The sequence below is a fragment of the Garra rufa genome, chromosome 21 (genome assembly GCF_049309525.1).
Source record: "Garra rufa chromosome 21, GarRuf1.0, whole genome shotgun sequence".
NCBI lineage: Eukaryota > Metazoa > Chordata > Actinopteri > Cypriniformes > Cyprinidae > Garra > Garra rufa.
In genome coordinates, this window is record NC_133381.1 from 4520197 (window position 1) to 4541877 (window position 21681).

General features: G+C 29.9%; 1 protein-coding gene across 1 annotated transcript in view; it reads left to right on the forward strand.

Moving 5' to 3' along the window:
• Nucleotides 1-21681, forward strand: part of LOC141295622 (kelch-like protein 29) — a 150759-nt gene that overhangs the window by 56200 nt on the left and 72878 nt on the right. Inside the window, exon 6 of the mRNA XM_073826869.1 lies at nucleotides 3754-4013. Coding sequence (XP_073682970.1) covers nucleotides 3754-4013 — 260 coding nt within the window. The remainder of the gene's footprint in view (nucleotides 1-3753; nucleotides 4014-21681) is intronic.

The following is a 21681-nucleotide window of genomic DNA, read 5'->3' on the forward strand; positions in this document are numbered from 1 at the left end:
TTTTTAAGTGTATTAAAAATCTCACATTTAATGTATTTGAGATATTTGTTTATAACATCGATTTTCAATTTTAAAATATTTCTAGCAATATCATATAGGGTTGCAAAAATGTGGAAAATTTCCAGTAAATTTCGGAAACTTTCCAGGATTTTTTTGTTGCTTTCCTTTAGAATTTTTTCTAATATTCAGATTTATTATCAATGTTGGGAACAGTTGTGCTGCCATTTATTTATTTATTTATTTATTTATTTATTTATTTATTTATTTATTTATATTTGTAATTTTTTTGGGAACCTGTGATACTTTTGGTGAATAAAATTCTTTGATGAATAAAAATTAAAAAAGAACAGCATTTATTTAAAATACAAATATTTTGTAAAAATATACAATTGTTACAATTTGTTACATTGTTGTTTGAAAGAAATGAACACTTTTATTCAGCAAGGATGTGATCTAAAATGTGATACATTGTTAGAAAAGATTTCTATTTTGAATAAATGCTGTTCTTTTTAACTTTTTTTATGCATCACATAAGTAAATTATATTTTAAAGTGTATTCAAATCTCATATTAATGAATTTAAGAAATTGATTTATAACAATTTGACATTTTCAAAATATTTACAGCAATATCATATCAATATTTATTTTATTTATTATTACACCTGTGTAGTGTATTAATATAAGTATTTTTCTCATTTGTTTTAATATAATTACGCATTCTTAGTCAAAGTTAATGATAAATACTGTACAATGCAAAATTTAAAATATAATGACAATAAAAAAACATCTAATTGTACAATTCTACAATTCTGATTGTAGTTTCCATTTGTAGTTTTCATTAAAATTGTATTTTTAGCATGAATATCACCATAAACGACATAAAAACACAATGTTTACAGAAAAATATATTTGTTTAAATTATAGTTTGAATTAACTTTGAATTAAATAAGATATTTATTTGTTCATTACATATTCAGTTATATTATAATATTTATAGCATTTATTTGACATATAAGGATCAAAGACGAAAAAGGGTAATACTGCTTTAAATTGTTGCTGTTTTTCCCCAAAAATGTAAAAAGTTCTCTGTTTAATTTAATTGCATTTTTGTTTTTGCTTGTCTGAGCAAAAAATAAATAGCATACATTTTCCCCTAATTTACAGAAGACACCCACAAAAATGTCATTCAGAGTAACAATCTTGTCAGGCATATTTACAATGAAAATCAATTTATGACACATTACAAATTACTTTTCACCCCAAATGCTAAATAGGTTTGGCCCATTTGTCAGTAAGATTTTTTTTCTCATTTAAAACACAATAAAATTTAATATGCTCCCTTAGTCTTTTATATATTTTAATATGCACAAGTCCGAATAAGCATGTTGTTTAAATGTATGCATAAATATTGTGTACACTGAATGACAATGTAACATTATTTCAACCAAATTTTGACATTTTATTCTCCAAAAACTTATTTGAAATCCTTAGAAGCAGACACTTTATTTACATAAATATTTACATGTATTACAGATTTTTAGTATTCCGCCTGTGCAATATTTATTTATAGAATTTTTTTTTGTTTGTTTTTGGGAGTGAATTTGGTTTTAGAATGTGGTTGTCAGTTTTGTAAATAATTGAACTGAATTTTAAATGGCTAATGACTTTTTAAGTGACTTTTTTCTGCTATATTTGACAGTACTTGAGTAATCCAAATGCTTTTTTGACACTGTCATGAATTATGCCCTTTTTTACATTTGCTGTTAATAAGGCAGGTGCGAGGAATGTGAATAATGAGTTTAGCTTTGGAATCAAAAAGTCGATGTCGGTGGCTTTGACAGCTCTGATTTGTGCTCCTCTTCCCATGAACCCCTGGGATCCGGAGCTTATTAATCTATCAGCACCTCGACGCCTATGAAATGACATTCTCTCCTGTAGGGATTCGCTGGAGAGCTCCGTCTACTTCAGTATACAAAAGTTAGAAATGAAAAGTCGAAATGTGCAAGCCTGGCTCTTTAGACGTTCTTGTTAGCGTGACCACTTCAGATAAGGGATATATGACACTTGAACACTTATGAAAAGTGAACGCTCTCCGAAAGAGATTCGCCTTCAAGGTTTCATCAGCGGGAAAGAGTTGAGTTCTTACAGTCAAGATTGTGCATTGAAATATTTGGTAATAGAAATCGAAGCCATTTGTGCTTTTATAAGCGTATGTGCTTTCATTACACGTAATTGTGTTTTGAGTGCCGTTTGCTTTACGCCTTTTCACAGAGACTGTCATATATTGTATGCTTGATTTAATGCAGTGTTATGCCCACACCTGCAAATTCACCCAACTAAAGTCCACACTTTTTTTTCTTTTTGCAATGCAGCATTTCTAAAATTTTATATGGAGTAAATTAATAGTAATACAGATTACCATACTAATTATGATTATGATTGATGTTAAGAAATTAAATGCAAATTTTATACCATAACATTATCTAATAAAACATGAAATTTCATTGCATAAAGTACTATATATATATATATATATATTTTTTTTTTTTTATAATTTTTAATTACAAAAATATTTTTATTGTTTATTTTTTATTGTATAAACGACACAGATTATGAATAAAATATGTATTAATAAACATACAAATGCATAAAGTACTATATATATATATATATATATATATATATATTTATTTATTTATTTATTTATTTTAATAATTTTTAATTACAAACATACAAATGCATAAAGTACTATATAGATAGATAGATAGATAGATGATAGATAGATATTTATGTATAACATTTATGTAACATTTTTGAAATATTTGTATGCTTATTAATACATATTTTATTTTAAGTCTGTGTAGTTGATACAATATTTATTTATAAAAATATTTTTGTAATTAAAAATTCGATTAGTTATTGCACAAAATAGAATGACAGTAAAAACAGAGAGATGTTGAGAAATTTAATGCACATTTTATTTTATTTCTGATATTTTCTATTTATAAAAATCATTTATTTAAAACATTTAACATTTATTGTAGATAAAACATTTTGCCTTTTTTAAACAATTTTAAATGACGCTTAAAGTTGATTTCAATATAATTCTTAGTGTTTATTTCTGATATTTTGTATTTATAAAAAATAACTTATTTTGAATATTTGACATTTATTGTAGATATAAAATATCTACTTTGCATTTATTAAAAATGTTTAATCATAATGTTTATTTCTGATATTATTTTGTATTTATAAAAATAATGGTTTTACATTGTATTAATTTTCTTAAATAAACATTTGCATATATATATATATATATATATATATATATATATATATTAGTAGTATGTTTATTCATTAATGTATATATGTACAGTATTTATTTATATATTTTTTTCAGTAAGTTAATGTTAAAGTAAGTAAAACAAATAGTATATAGGTTTAATTTTTGACTTGATTTAGTTGTGCTCAATGAAGTAAGCGCCGGGTTAGCAGTGGTTTTATTGACCTTTCATGCAGTAGAAAAGGTCTGTGTCTGTCTGGACGAATCTAAGTCTCCAGTGAGCCTCCTTGCCCTCGCACCCAATCGATTCCTATGCTTAGGTCTTTTGCCCACAAGCTGCTTGAGATATTACACTCGCCTTTTCCACAGCTACACACTTGGATAAATTTAATCTTCCAAACACCTCTCATTGTTAGTGCGTTCAAGGTTTGTTTCCCAGCTCATGTGTGTACGTGTGCGTCTCTCGCAGAAAAACAGCTGACGGCCGCTAACTGTCTGGGAGTGTTGGCCATGGCCGAGGCGATGCAGTGCACCGAGCTCCACAACATGGCAAAGGCCTACGCCCTGCAGAATTTCCCTGACGTGGCAGGTCAAGATGAGATCCTCAACATTTCCAAAGAAGACCTGGTTAGCTACATGTCCAACGACAGCCTGAACACGAAAGCAGAGGAGCTGGTCTATGAGACGGTCATCAAATGGATTAAAAAGGAGCCCAGCAGCAGAGTCCAGGTAGGAGAGCAGAGTTAATCACACTGTTGTGGTTGGTGGTCATGTATAAATACACTAGAGCTGCTCCGTATTGATTCTGGAGATCTGTTTTCTTGCATAATGTCCCTCGATAGAGGAGTAAGTTGTTTATCAAATGCAGTGCATGAGAATTTGAATGCAGCTACTTTCTTCTAAAGTTTTTGACCTTGTTTTGTGGCCTCTTGTTTTAAACAAACCCAATTGACCCAAAAGTCATTGTATGTAAATGATATTATATTATATTTAGGGGTTCAAGCATGCAGCACTAAAACCCTATTGTAATTGCTAGAATGATCACAGATCAGCGATCTCCATGTAATACTGATCGTGCAGACCAAACTGTAAGTCATAGAGACTTGAAACTTAAAGGGATTGTAGTACTCACCTCGCCAACAATGTCACCAAAGCTCATCCCAATCGGCCTGACGAGGGCGCTACAGCGATCAAAAGTACGAAATCGCTCATAACTCCTAAACCGTCAGTCACCGGCTCAAATTTGAAATTCTATATTATATTATAGTATTATATTATATTTAGGGGTTCAAGCATGTACCTCTGAAACCTTATTTTAATTGCTAGAATGGTCATAAATCAGCGATCTCCATGTAAAACTGATTGTGCAGACCAAACCGTAAGTCGTAGAGACTTGAAACTTGGAGGGATTGTAGTACTCACCTCGCCGACAATGTCACCAAAGCTCCCCCCATTCGGCCTGACGGGGGCGCTACAGCGATCAAAAGTATGAAATCACTCATAACTCCTAAACCGTCAGTCACGGGCTCAAATTTGAAATTCTATATTATATTATATTATATTAAAGTATTATATTACATTATATTATATTTAGAAGTTCAAGCATGTAGCTCTGAAACCCTATTGTAATTGCTAGAATGGTCATGGATCAGCGATCTCCATGTAAAACTGATTGTGCAGACCAAACCGTAAGTCGTAGAGACTTGAAACTTGGAGGGATTGTAGTACTCACACCACCGACAATGTCACCAAAGCTCATCCCAATCGGCCTGACGAGGGCGCTACAGCGATCAAAAGTACGAAATCGCTCATAACTCCTAAACCGTCAGTCACAGGCTCAAATTTAAAATTCTATATTATATTATAGTATTATATTATATTTAGGGGTTCAAGCATGTACCTCTGAAACCTTATTTTAATTGCTAGAATGGTCATAAATCAGCGATCTCCATGTAAAACTGATTGTGCAGACCAAACCGTAAGTCGTAGAGACTTGAAACTTGGAGGGATTGTAGTACTCACATCGCCGACAATGTCACCAAAGCTCCCCCCATTCGGCCTGATGGGGGCGCTACAGCGATCAAAAGTATGAAATCACTCATAACTCCTAAACCGTCAGTCACAGGCTCAAATTTGAAATTCTATATTATATTATTATATAACATGATATTATATTTAGGGGTTCAAACATATAGTGCTGAAACCCTATTGTACTTGATAGAATGGTCATGGATCAGCGATCTCCATGTAAAACTGATTGTGCAGACCAAACCGTAAGTTGTAGAGACTTGAAACTTGGAGGGATTGTAGTATTCACATGTTTCTTGAACAGCAATTCAGAACTGTTTCTTGAACAGCAATTCAGCATATTAGAATCAGTGTTGCACACTTTTCCTGTGGAATTGGGCTACTTTTATACTATTGCCACAGATTATAACAAAATCCCCTGCACCCCTGTAATGTGATTTTTAACCAAGTGCAACCCCCACAAACCATGATTTTGGAGCAGTTTTGAGCGATTGCCAGTATCCTCCGGAGCATTATTGGGCTGGTTTTGTTACGAAGGCCTGGCAATCCTGATTAGAATGATTTCTGAAGAATTATGTGACACTGAAGACTCGAGTAATGATGCTGAAAATACAGCTTTGATTGCAGAAATAAATTACTTTTTAACATATTCCCATAGAAAACATTAGTGAGCTTAAGAGACTCTTTTAATAAATATATATTCAGATGCGGTGAACTTAAAAAGCTTAATTGGCTGATTTATTTGAAGTTCTGGGTTTTTTGGAGTTCAAACTCTAAATTTATACCAAGGTCAGTCTCCTTTGAGCAGCACTCAGAAACATGAATAGTTCTGTCCCAGAACAAGAGAGTAAAATGTAAACCATTGCCTTATCTGAAGGTTTACCCGTGTGTGTGCTTAACCAGAATTTCATCCTTTGTGTTTAAGCTGGAGATTGTATTGTTACACAGCACACAGAGATGTGTGTTTAGGTCTTCTGTGGCCAAGAGAGTTTCAATACAGCTCTGATGTGAAAAAAGGAGTAAAAACATCACATCTTCGCTGCCTGTTCGACAGAATCGCGAGATTAAATCACTGGTTTGCGTAGCAAGTAATCAATTTCGGGAAATGTGCTTCTTTCCTGAGTAATGGTCTTTTTTCCCCCTTTGAGGTGCAGTAGACTTTACTGATGTTCCTATCTGTGTGAGCGTTCAGAGCGGGGCTGAAAAGAGTCCTGGTAATACAGGAGATGAAACATTCATGATGCGGTGCTCATGCCGAGCGTGTGAGGAGATTACCATCCGGAGAACGTGCCGTCATTTCCTTATGTTAAATCTACTAAAAGCCACTCGATTACACGCTCTTCTGTAGCAGAAAGGAAAGAAACAGACTGAACGGAACGCTCATCATTCAGCTCCAGGTGGACATCACAGCTTCACGGCTGTGTAAAAGCAATTGCAGGCCAACATGTCTTGTTCCCCAAAAAGGTTAACATTTACTGTATTTTTAGGCCAGTAATCATAAAATATGTTTCAGACTACCATGGCTCTTTCCCAAAAACCCAGTGAGCATTAAAAGGATCACATGGGTCTTTCTGACATGAAAGTTGTGCCAAAAGGTGCAAAATGACCTATAAATAATGAAATTCTAAATATGGAAGCTTTATCCATCAGGGAATAATATTAAAAATTTGTATCTCAAAATTCGGATTTTTTTTCTTGCAGTTCTCAGTTTATATCTCACAATTCTGATTTTTTTGTCATAATTTTAAAAAGTGGGAATCGCAAGATATAAACTTACAACTCTAAAAAAGTCAAAATTGCAAGATGTTAATTTACAATTGTGAGAAATTTGCAGTTGTAAGAAAAAAGTCAGAATTTTTCAAAAACTGTGCGTTTAAGGGATCGTATGTGTGTTCCTGACGTGACGGCTGTGCAAAAAGGTGCAAAATAACCTATAAATAATGACTTTCTGGGATATGGAAGCTTTTGCCATGGAATTTTAAAAATTTTAAATAAATTAAAAAAAAAAAAAGCAAATTGTAATTTATTCTCACAATTCTGGTTATTGCAATTCTGAGGAAATAGTCACTTGTACTTGTGAGATAAAAATGTGCAACTCTGAGGCAAAAAGTCAAGATTGATAGATATTAATTCGCAATTCTAAGAAGAAAAATCCAACCTGAGATAAAACCTTGAAGTTGTGAGAAAAAAAAAATCAGAATTCTCAGATACAGTATCTCACAAAAGTGAGTACACCCCATACATTTCAACAACCATTTTAGTATACCTCCTCAAGGGACAATACTAAAGAAATGAAACTTGAATGTAGTAGTCAATGTGCAGCTTGTGTAGCAGTGTAGATTTACAGTCCTCTGAAAATTACCGTACGTACAGCCTTTATTCAAAATAGCTGTAAACAAAAGTGAGTACAGACTAAGTGATAATAGCAGTATGTTGTTTTACCATGCAAAGCCACATGGTCTATTCATCATGGCTCTGTTTTTGTCTGCTTGACAGGACCATACAAAGTTGTGTATCTTGTATTAGAGCAGTTAAAATTTGGTGCTTTAAGTACACTTATCTTATACTGACCACTGGATGTTCAACATGGCATCTCATGGCAAAGAACTCTTTGAGGATTTGAGAATTAGAATGGTTGCTCTCCACAAAAATGGCCAAGGCTTTTAGAGGTTCAGTAACACCCTGAAACTGAGATACAGTACTGTGGTCAGGGTCAAACAGAGGTTTTCCCAGATGGGTTCCATTCAGAACAGGCCTTGCAAGGGTCGATCAATGAAGTTGAGCACTCTTTCTGTGCGTCAGGTGCAGAACCTGGCTTCAAAAAACAGATGCATGCATGCTGCCAGCATTCCTTTAAAGGTTGCAGAAGTAGAAGTTCAGCTTGTCAGATCTCAGACCATACGCCGCACACTGCAACAAGTCGGTTTGCAAAGGCGTCGTCCCAGGAGGAAGCCTCATCTGAAGCTGGCTCACAAGAAAGCCCGCAAAACGGTTTGCTGAAGACAACCTTTACAAGAGCATGAATTACATGAATCATGTCCTGTCCATGTCTGATGAGACTATAAGATAAACTTGTTTGGCTCAGATTGTGTCCAGCATGTGTACCAGGAAAATTGTATCTTGCCTACAGTCAAGCATGGTGGTGGTAGCATCATGGTCTGGGGCTGCATGAGTGCTGCTGGTACTGATGAGCTGCAGTTCATTGAGGGAAACATGGATTCCATAATGTACTGTATATTTTGAAGAGGAACATGATGCCTTTCCTCCAGAAACTAGACCTGAACCCTATTAAGCACCTGTGGGGCACCCTCAAGCGTAAGGTGGAGAAGCACCATGTGTCTAATATCCAGCAGCTCCATGAGGAGAGCAAGAAGATCCCAGTAACAACCTGTGCAGCTCTGGTCAATTCCATGCCCAGGATGATAAAGGCAGTGCCTGATAACAATGGTGTTAACACAAAATACTGATACTTTGGACACGTTCATCTTGAGTTATTTTCAGAGGACAGTAAATCTTTACTGCTACACAAGCTGCACATTGACTACTCTGAAATATATCCAAGTTTAATTTCTATAGTATTGTCCCTTGAGAAGACATACTAAAACGGTTGCTTAAATGTAAGGGGTGTACTTCCTTTTGTGTGATACTGTAAAAAGTCATAAGTAATTTTTTTTAACTTGATATTGCAAATTATAAAAAGAGTCACAATTATTATGAATATGAATTCATAATTTAAAGAAAAAAGGCAAAATTTAAGAACTCTGAGAAGGAAATTGTGCAATAAGAACTTGAATTTGATTTTAAAGAAAAGTTCAGAAAAATAGAGAAAAAGTCACTTATTTTAAACAAGCTTCCATCCTAAAAAAATATTACAAACTTAACAAAAAAATTACTGTGTGTGTGTGTGTGTGTGTGTGTGTGTGTGTGTGTGTGTGTGTGTGTGTGTGTGTGTGTGTGTGTGTGTGTGTGTGTGTGTGTGTGTGTGTGTGTGTGTGTGTGTGTGTGTGTGTGTGTGTGTGTATGTGTGTACCTGGTATTCATCACGTTGTGGGGACCAAATGTCCCCACAAGGATAGGAATACCAGTAGATTTTGACCTTGTGGGGACATTTTTCAGGTCCCCATGAGGAAACAGGCTTATAAATCATGCACAATGAGTTTTTTTGATGAAGTAAAAGTATGCACACTCTCCTGTGAGGGCTAGGTTTAGGTGTAGGGTAGGTGTAGGGCCATAGAAAGTACGGTTTGTACAGTATAAAAACCATTACGCCTATGGAATGTCCCCATAAAACATGTAAACCCAACGTGTGTGTGTTAGAGTATGACTATAGTAGCTAAGTATGTTTTTGGGACAGAGCCCAGTTTGACGAAGGTCAGGTTTTCTCCGTTGTTGTAGCGCTCACTTGTTTCTGATGGCTAAGAGGCACACATTATGTAAGCGTAGTGCTAAAGGGTGTATTTTAAGTTTCTAAACAGTCAGCAGTAGTTGACGGCATATGCTATGCTAATTAAGATTAGCATTGGTTGCATTATTTAAATGTCAGCAGATGAAGCTGTGCTTTTAGCAGTTCGTTGTGTCAGACTTGAATGGAAGTGTGTGCAGATGTGCAGTGTTGAGGAGCTATTTTGAAAACAAGCTTGTCAAGCTAAAGATACTCATTATTTAAAGTTGTGCAATAGAAGATACTCAAGCAAACTTTTTTAGAGCAACTAACAGCAAAAAGTGCTGCAACTTTTGCATCCTTGGTGTAAATAAAAGTATTAACTTTAGTAAAAATGGTTTAGAATTATTTTTATATGTTTGTGTATATATATTATTAAAAATATATTAAATTAGTACATTTAAAGATAGTTTTGAAAAATAAAAAAATATATTAAAAACATTCAGATTTTAATTATTTACTTTAAACATTTCACTGTATTAGTGTTTTATTGTTTTTTTAAATAAATGCAAACATTTATATGCATGTTTATTATGAAAAATATGAAATTTATACACTTAATTGATGCGTTAAATTTCACAATATAACTATTAATAATTAAAAAATTATTTTAATATAATTTGCATGTGTGTACGTGTGTGTGTGTTTCGTTTTACATTTAAATTTCATTAAAATTGACAATTATTTTAGTTATTTAATTTTTATATTTCACAATATAACAATAATTATAATATCAACAATAATAATATTATATTACACAATAATAATATTGTGAAATGTTTAAATTACTAAAATAGTTATCCATTTTAATGTAATTTAAATGTATATTTTATATAAATTTATATATAAAATCTATTTTTTCTTTCTTTTTTACATTTAAATTTAATTAAAATGGACAATTATTTTAGCAATTTAATTGTAATATTTCACAATTTTACAGTTTTTACTGTGTTTTTGATCAAATAAATGCATAGGTACACTGTTTATAATTATATAATACCATAAAAACAGTAACATTGTGAAATATTAAAATTCAATTACTAAATAATTAATATTTTACAATATTACTGTTTTTATGGTATTTGCATATATTTGTGCACACACATTTATTAAGAAATACATGAAAATTAATAAATTTTAAAAATATTTAAAAAAGTGAAAATAAATATATTTTAATATTTCCCAAAATAACTGTTTTACTGTGTTTTTGATCAAATAAATGCATGTGTGTGTGTGTTATATATATTTGATTTGTTTAATCAAATTAATGCATATATTAGGGCTGGGCGATATGGCAAAAATGTAATCTCGATAATTTTTTCCCCATATTGAACGATAACGATATATATTTCGATATAAGCTGTTGATGTTGCCAGCTTTAAAATAGTATCCCAACAATGACTAAAGCCACAAAAATTAAAGGGTTCATTGAATTACATTTTAAAGTATAGTTTATTAACAAAAACAGATTACAGATTTGGCCTTAAAACTTAAAACACCTTACTAAAATAAATTTAAAAAAATTAATTTATTGTAAAAGTTGTGACAGAGTATGGTAAATGAGAGTAAATGTACAAAATGTAAACATAAAATGATTGTAAAAACATAATTTGTAACAATTATTTATTTATTTATTATTATTAACACAATTGTTTATTTTCTCTATTATAGGTTGAGCTATTTAAATTAGAGGCAACCACTGCATTTTGAAACACTCTACAGTATAAATAACAAAAAATTACGACACAGTTCTTTTTTAATCGTATTAAGTGCAGATAATTCAGCCATAATCAAAGTAGGCTACTCTCTAAATATTCAAAGTGCAAATAGAGACCGAATATTTCAAGCATGATACAGAGCTATAGACATACACAACTTATCAGTCTACAAACTAATAACAGCCTAGATATGTCATGTAGCCTAATTTGCGTGCATTGGGGAGTCACTCTCTAAACAAGGGGGATTAAAATTGCTTTTGAATGCGCGTGCGTTTTTTGCTTTCGGTTTCAGTTTTAACAATCGCGCCAAACTCTCAGCTGAGCTGAGAGTCACTTTTTAGATAGCCAAACCACTTATATAACGGAATTCGTGCTACCTTTTTGTCGACAATTTCAACATCTTTGGATAATAACTCGAGGTTAGTTTCACTTTCGTCACTGCTTCCACTCTTTTTTTTTTGTCGTCCTGGTGTTAAGTTTGCTTCGCAAAGTGCGGTAAGAAATGAACTTTGTACTTTGACATGCACACGCACGCTGCACGCTGATTGGCTGTTGTCGCATATTTCTGCTGTGTGATTGGCTCTTAGATTAATCCATATCGAGCAAAATCTAGAGCTTATCATCGTTATTAACATACATTTTATCGCGATTCGATATGATATCGTTTATCGGCCCAGCCCTAGCATATATTTATTTATTCATTTATTTGGTTGGTTTCAGTATACATATTTTATATTTTTACACTAGTATAATAGTATATTATGCTATTCCAGACACAGAAGTTAGTAGCCACAACACTGCCGGCATATGTCTATTAAATACATTTGCTTCCGAAGTGTGAGAGCCAATTGAGCTCGGTGTTTGGAGTGCGTGAAGCGTCGCTGTGAAACTAGATCAGATGGCATGAGAAGGAAGCGGCAGAGATTGATGCAGTGACCTTATGTTTATTTGGCCCTGGACTGCCTCCATTGAGAAGGAACTGGATAGGAAATCAATCTGAATTCAGGCTGAAATGAGTTCCTCTACTTCATGCTGTTCCCCTGGGGTTTAGCCTATGAAATCACAAATCCAGCATGGCACTGAAGCAGAACTTCGGGGAAAAAAACACTCCTTCTTTATTTACAGTCTTTTGCACACTCTCTCTGTCTCTGTCTCTTTTTTCTGCTCTTTTATTCTGCGTATCGAACACTTTCTCCTCAGTTTGACAGACCAGTATATAAATCACACGCTCTAACTCTATGAGCTTTTCTTCGGTGGCTCATTCTAAATATGGAAATGCTGTGCCGCTGAATACGGTCCGACTATTATAATGTAAGTGGACGGAAAATGAAAAGTGTTTTATGCCCTCAACGCTTGATCATTTTTAAAAAGCCTCGGGGTGCTGGATAAGATACCATATCTGAATTCCATCAAAACAATTATGTTTTTTCATAGATATTGGCTTCTGTTTCCCAAAGCTATTTGCTCTTTTATGAGCGCTTTTGTTCTTTTTATGCCATAATTAACATCGGTTAGCAGGTTCACATAATTTGCATCGGTTTGAAATATACTGGAATTAAATCAACCTAAAAGAGCTGATCTAACGAATATCCAGACATGTTTTTTTTTGTTTTGTTTTTTTCAATAAATTGTGAATCTCTAATATTATCCTGCTGCGTTTGTGCTTCAAAAATGTTTTTTTTTTTTCTTTTTTTTTCAAATCATGTACTTGAATAATAAGATGCATGATTTGTACCATTAAACAGGTAAAAAATCCCAGACTTTAGACATTATCAAGCCTTATTATGTAAGGATATAACAAATTATCATTTTTTTTAAATAGTTGTTATCCAAAGGTCAGCATTACATAAAATCATAACAGAAAATAGTTATAAAGCTCAAGTAAATTATATTTTGAATTGATACTGTCATCTCAAATTCATTTCTATAAAAGCTTTTCTATAAAAAATGTTTTAACAGACTTTTAGAAATATCTTTCCATCAAGCTCAGGCACTTTCGTATTTTATTTTATTTTATTTTATTTTATTTTATTTATAATTTTTTATGTTTTATTTTTTTATTTTATGATTATCTTTAAACAACAAGCATACAAAAACAAATAGATAAATTAAATAAATTAAATTTTTAGATAAATTAAATTTATTTTTGTAAGCATTTGGAAAAAAAATGGGCTTAGCAATATTTCAGAAATATCTTTTTGTAAAGCTTTTTATTTTTTTTCTTTAAATTTTCTTTAATTTTCATTTATATTATTATTATTATTATTATTATTATTATTATTATTATTATTTATTAATGGACTGCATTTTTTATTTATTTGTTTATTATTAATAGTGTTTATTTATTTATTATTAATAAATAATATTATATATACTTATTATTATTAATGGAGTTTAGCAAACTTTCAGAAATCTCTTTTTGTAAAAAAAATTTTAAAGTTTTTTCTTTACATTTTCTTTCATTTTAATTTATTTAATTTTAATTTATATTATTTAATTATTATTTATTAACGGACTGCATTTTTTATTTATTTGTTTATTATTAATAGTGTTTATTTATTTATTGTTAATAAATAATATTATTATATATATACTTATTATTATTAATGGAGTTTAGCAAACTTTCAGAAATATCTTTTTATCTTTTTAACTTCACCTTTTTATTTAGTTTTATTTTATTTAGTTTTAGTTTTAATTTATTTTATTTTAATTATATTTTTTATATTATTGTTGTTGTTTTTATCGTTTACTATTATTATTCCTAGAATCATGTACTTAAATAATATTATTGTGGGACAAAATTTATTTATCTATTTATTTATGCATTTATTTTTGCATTTTTATTCATTTCTAAAGTTATTTATGCATTAATTTATACATTAATTTATGACATAATTGATATTTAGGAATTACCGTGCTACAATGCGCTCATGAAAATATTGTCAAAATAAAATATAGACATGGAATAGATTTGTGTGGAATATAAAATGCAAGTTTTGTTTTGAAAACATCCTTCTTTTTCAATAAATTGAGATTCTGTAGTGTTATCCTGCAGCATTTGTGTTTTAAACATAAATGATTCCTCAAATCCCGTCTCTTATATGATCGGACGCACCGTTTTGACCATAAAACAGGTGAAAATCCCAGGCAGGCTGTTTTATTCCGGGATGTTTATGTTGGCCTGGTTTTGTGTTTTTGTTGTGTTTGTGCTGTGGGTGAGGTCGGCGTGAGTTCTGTCGGGTCAGCCGTTTTAATGATGGTCTCTCTCAGGTCTCAGGTGTTCTTTGGTGTTGTCTCAGTAGATTGGCTCACAGCGGGACGTTTCATCTCACAGAGAGCTGCTGAACTTTGCTGCTGTGTTGACTTCCTCTGATTTTGATTGTCAGCTTTACTGGGCTTGAATCTAGTATTGGACTGAACGCTTTGGATTAGATGCCGTGTGTCTTGTTTTATAGGCTTTTTTCTGTCCACTATGTATGCAAACCAATTGAAAAGCTTTAGAAATGCATGGTGTATATGGTTGCCCAACTAAATAATGCATATTATAATGTGCCATGTTCTGATTAAGACATTATGAGAACAATTTTCTGTGAAATGTGAAAATTGTCACATTTTCAGTCATATTTATTAATGCATGCATTAATATTTAATGCATTTTGTATGCCTTAATGTTTTATGCATTTATATTTATGCTGTTATTTATTTATGCATGTGTAAAATAACTAAATTTTCATAAAAAATGTCAAATTAAAAAAACATACACTGCTGCTCAAACGTTTAGGATCAGTAAATTGCTAATGGTTTTTAAAGACGTTTCTTATGCTCATCAAGGCTGCATTTATTTGAACAAAAATACAGAAAAAACTGTAATATTGTGAAATATTATTTCAATTTAAAATAACTATTTTCTATGTGAATATATTGTAAAATGTAATTTATTTCTGTGATACAAAGCTGAATTTTCGGTCACATGATCCTTCAGAAATCATTCTAATATGCTGATTTATTTTTTTATTATTTTTATTTAACAATATAAACTAATATCTAAATTTATGGTCAGTCAATTTTTATTCTTATTTTTATTTTTTTATTAATACTTTTATTCACCAAGGATGTGTTAAATTGATAAAAAGTGATAGCAAAGACTTGAAAACTGAATTAATGGCTGATAAAAATTCAGCTTTGCATCACAGAAGTAAATTATATTTGAAAATATATTAATATAGAACACCATTATTTTAAACCATAATAATATTTCACATTATTACTGTTTTTTCTGTATTTTTGATCAAGTAAATACAGCCTTGATGAGTGTAATATGCATTGATTTGTGTTAATTTAGTGCATTTATTTATTCATTTGTTCATAAAATAACAAAATATATCATAACAGAGATAATAGGAGTGAATGCAACATTTCTCTGCTGACTAATTGTGTCTCCAGTCCGTTTTAAACATTTCCAGGATATAAATTTCAGTACTAACTCATGCAGGCTAGAAGACGAAGCCTGCTTTTGTAGATTTATTCTAACGGTTGAATTAAAATAATACATGGACATTTGAATAGTACCTTCATTAAATTTAATGCAAGTTTAATGTGAGTTTTTTTAGCCTGTGCTTGCAGCTCTGAGGTGTTTCTTTTTTTACTCCTCATTACAGTTCTTTCTTCTTTTCTTAGTCCTTTTTTAGCAGCAGAACGCCTACATCCTACTAGAAATCACAACTTCCTCACCCAAACAAACCGCCGCTGTAGGTGAGAAAGAATGAGTTGTGTTTTTTTTTGTGTGTGTGTGGACTGAAGGATTAGCGTTCATTGTACTGTGGAAATTCAGCAAACGGATTCCAGCAAAAATACAAAACCAATTCAATTCACTTTTAAACAGCCATAAAGAAAGAGCTTCTGGACTCTTAGAAATGGAGAAAGGGGTCATTGTTCAGCACTGGACACTATTCTCAGGAGGTCAAGACAGTGGTTGGGCGGTTTGATTTAATTGACCCTTTTGGGGTGAACGCATATGAATATGTATAGCCTGGCAATATTTCCACCATTTTGGCCAAGGGCTTCTTTAAAGTTCTTTAAGAATCTTTTCCTGCGTTTGTGCTGTGCAGTGACCTATAAACTTGGTACAATCTTGTTTTTTTTTTTTTTTTTTTTTTTTTGCCCAGGGGAACAGGGTCAGTCTGGTATGGAAGATTCTTTTGATCATTTGTAACTCTTCGAAAAATATTTTCTTATTCTTTTCCTGTTATACCATTTGAGAACAAATTGCCTCCAAAAATTGTATATGCTCACTAAATAGGACTCTTTTGAAAGAGATTCCTTCAGAGTTCACCCAAAGGTTAGCATAACATAAAATCATAACAGAAAATAGTTATAAAATGTATTATATGTTTCAAACTGATACTGTAATCTAGAATTTATTTCTATAAAAAGCTTTTCTGTAAAAACGTTTTAACATTTAAATGTATTTTATTTTATTTATAACAACAAGCATACAAAAACAAAAGTTCGGATAAATTAAATTTATTTTTGTAAGCATTTGGATAGAAATGGGCTTAGCAAACTTTCAGAAATATCTTTTTGTAAAGCTTAGGCACTTTACCGTTTTATTTTTTATAAATAAATATTTTCGTATTTTATTTTAATTTATACAATTTTTATTTATGTTATTTAATTATTATTATTATGATTATTATTTATTAATGTACTGCATTTTTTATTTATTTGTTTATTAATAATGGAATTTTATATATATAAAATTACTATTATTATTAATAATGGAGTTTAGCAAACTTTCAGAAATATCTTTTCATAAAGCTCAAGCACTTCACCTTTTTATTTTGTTTTCGTTTTAATTTGTAATTTTATTTTAATTTATATTTTTCAATATTGTTGTTATTGTTTATTATTATTATTATTATTATTATTAATAAAAAAATCTTTAAACAAAAATATTAAAAATATTTTTAAGCATTTTAATAGAATTATTATTATTATTATTATTATTATTATTATTATTATTATTATTAATTTAATAGTTTTATATTTATTTTATTAATTAATTATTTTATTAATGGGCTGTATTTTTTATTTGTTTATTATTAATGGAGCTTATTTATTAATAATGGAGTTTATATATTTATTATTATTATTATTATTAATGGAGTTTAGCAAACTTTTATTTATAAAAAGGTAATAAAATATATTCATATTAATATTATTATTAATAGTATTAAATCTTTAAGCAAAAAATATATTTTAAATACATTTTCTGCTATTTATTTCTATAAGCTTTTCAACAGATAATGGTTTAGCAGACTTCAGAAATAATGTTTGGTGAAGCTCAGGCACTTCACTTCACCTTTTTATTTTGTTTTATTTTATTTAGTTTTAGTTTTAATTTGTTATTTTAATTTATAATTTTAATAACATTGTTTATTATTATTATTATTATTATTAATTTAATAGTTAAATTCTCATTTAATTAATTATTATTTATTTTATTTTATTTAAACAACAAGCATACAAAAACAAAAGTTTGTTTTAGTTTTCATTTTGTTATTTTATTTTAATTTATATTTTTCAATATTATTGTTGTTATTGATTATTATTATTATTATTATTATTATTAATGCATCTTTAAACAAAAATTAAAAATATTTATAAGCATTTTAATAGAAAATGGTTTAGCAGATTTTCAGAAATATTGTTTTTGGTCAAGCTCTGGCACGCTGTCTTTTATTATTATTATTATTATTATTATTATTATTATTATTATTATTATTATTATTATTATTATTATTATTATTAATGGAGTTAAGCATTAGGTAATAAAATATATTAGTATTATTATTAATAGTATTAAATCTTTAAACAAAAAAATATATTTTAAATGTATTTTCTGCAATTTATTTCAATAAGCTTTTCAATAGAAAATGGTTAGCAGATTTTCAGAAATATTGTTTAATCAAGCTCTGGCACTATATCTTTTATTATTATTATTATTATTGTTGTTGTTATTATTATTATTATTATTAATTGTTTTATTTTCATTTTATTTATTAATTAATTATTTTATTAATGGACTGTATTTTTTATTTGTTTATTATCAATGGAGCTTATATATTTATTTATTATTAATGGAGTGTATATTTATTATCATTATTAGTATTATTATTATTATTATTAATGGAGTTTAGCATTAGATAATAAAATATATTAATATTATTAATAGTATTAAATCTTTTAACAAAAAATATATTTTAAATGTATTTTCTGCAATTTATTTCTATAAGCTTTTCAATAGAAAATGGTTAGCAGAAATATTGTTTAATCAAGCTCTGGCACTATATCTTTTATTATTATTATTATTATTATTAATTTAATAGTTTTATTTTCATTTAATTTATTAATTAATTATATTATTAATGGACTGTATTTTTATTTGTTTACTATCAATGGAGCTTATATATTTATTTATTTATTTATTATTAATGGAGTGTATATTTATCATTATTATTATTATTATTATTATTATTATTATTATTATTAATGGAGTTTAGCATTAGGTAATAAAATATATTAATATTATTATTAATAGTATTAAATTTTTTAACAAAAAATATATTTTAAATGTATTTTCTGCAATTTATTTCTATAAGCTTTTCAATAGAAAATGGTTAGCAGAAATATTGTTTAATCAAGCTCTGGCACTATATCTTTTATTATTATTGTTATTATTATCATTATTAATTTAATAGTTTTATTTTCATTTCATTTATTAATTAATTATATTATTAATGGACTGTATTTTTATTTGTTTACTATCAATGGAGCTTATATATTTATTTATTTATTATTAATGGAGTGTATATTTATCATTATTATTATTATTATTATTATTATTATTATTATTATTAATGGAGTTTAGCATTAGGTAATAAAATATATTAATATTATTATTAATAGTATTACATTTTTTAACAAAAAATATATTTTAAATGTATTTTCTGCTATTTATTTCTATTAGCTTTTCAATAGAAAATTGGTTAGCAGACTTTCAGAAATACTGTTTGGTGAAGCTGAGGCACTACATCTTTTATTATTTTATTTTATTTTATTTTATTTTATTTTATTTTATTTTATTTTATTTTATTTTATTTTATTTTATTCGCCTTTAGGCACTGGATTTATTGAGTATATGATGAGTGTTGTGTGTAGTAGGACTGATCCCAGCTTTATTAAACGTTTGTTGCGTGTATCCGGCAGCTCTTGTTCTCTTTCTCTGGTCTGGCCTGTGTGCTGACTCTGGTTTACCGTGAAATGCAATTGCTGAGTATTGCGATGGAGGCTGTTTTCCCAGGTCATTTTTCACAGTGAGCCTTAGACTTGTGCTTTATCTCAGCACACAGGCATCATTAGAGATGACGCTGTCCAGCTGCAGCGTGGCTGACTGTTGTGCCGCGCCGGGATACGCATCTCTCCGTATATTCCATAGAGAGAAAAGTGTTTCTTGGACATGCTTAATCTGTCTTCTTTTCAGCACGCCGACGCTCCCCATCCATCATACGGCGCTCACAGTGGCTGCGCGTCAGTCTGCCGTCCCGCGCAGGATTCTGCTCTCTGTCTCCCCTCCTGTTATCTAATATATTTTTAATGCATGACTGTTTTTGTGTGTATGTAGCTCTCTCGCTCTCTCTCTCTCTCTCTCTAACTTCTCTTTCTGTGTTTCTTTATCAAACTGCTGTGCCCTCAAGCACAGAAACACAAGCAAGAAATCTCCCTGAATTTTCACTTTCTATTAGCATCTGTACTCAGATTCGCTCAGAGAGCCGCTCGGCTCGGTGATTTATGGCTCTGATAGAGAAATTTTATATTTACAAGCAGCAAAATAAACATGGCAAATTTGATTCCAGCATGTTACGGCCTGCCTCGGGGATGGCTGTTTATTATATGTCTGGAGGAAAACGTGAAGAGCACAGTGAGCGTGTCTGGCCACGAAATGAAATATTAGAGCGATTATTGTCATGTCATGGCCGTCTTTTTGGGAGGAGGCGGTGGGGTTTTTGCTAGTTTTTGCTTGATTTCTGTCTTTTCTGATTGTCTTGGCCCTGATGGAGTCTAATGGAAACAGGCTTTTGGCTTTCTTCATACTGTGAAGTCAGCTCCACTTCATGTCTGGACAGGAACATACAGAAACATTGATGCATAAAGTGACTAATCCCTAAATTAGTTGTGCTTTACGTGCTGTTTAAAGATGGGTATGTCTGAAATGTCTTGAATAAATCCGTGAAATTTTAGAGATCAGTAAACAGTTTGACCAAAAGCTGTATTTTATTGCATTGGATTGCAGTCTAAGATGTATTTTTTCAGATTGAACTTTTTGTATTGGGCTATGCATATCTAACTGTGAAGTTTAACACTTTTAATTTTTTTAACTTTATTTTACTTTGTTGTATTTTATTTTTAATCAAATCCCCAAGTTAGTTTTGATTTTACATGCTGTTTAAAGGCAGGTATATCTGAAATGCCCTAAATATATATCAGGAATCGATCAAAAATTGTGTTTAATTTTATTTCTTAATTTGATTTATTTTTTTTATTTTTTTTTTATTTCTTTGCATTGCATAGTATTCTTGATTTATTTATCTTTTTTTTTTTTGCATTGCATTGCATCATGGTCTTTATTTATTTATTCATTTATTTATCTTTTTTTGAGTTGTATTGTGTTTTTTTTTTTTTTTTTTAATCTGAAATGTCCTAAATATATATCAGGAATCGACCAAAAATTGTATTTAATTGTATTTCTTAATTTTCTTAATTTTTGTTGTTGTTGTTTTTTTGTTTTTTTTCCGCATTGCATTGCATAGTGGCCATTATTCATTATTTATTTATCTTTTTTCGCATTGCATTTTTTTTTTCCTTTTTTTTTTGCATTGTATTGTGGTCTTTTTATATGTCCTAAAAATATATCAAGAATCAACCAAAAATTTCATTTTATTTCTTATTTTTATTGCATTTTTTTACTGCATTGTGGTATTAATTAATTTGTTTATTTATTTATTTTTGCATTGCATTGTGGTCTTTATTTTATTGCATTGCAGTCTTTTTATTTATTTATTTAGCATTTTTGCATTGCATTGCAGTCTCAATTGTATTGTATTGCATTGCATTGTGGTCTTTTTTTTCTATCTGTCTTTTTTTGCATTGC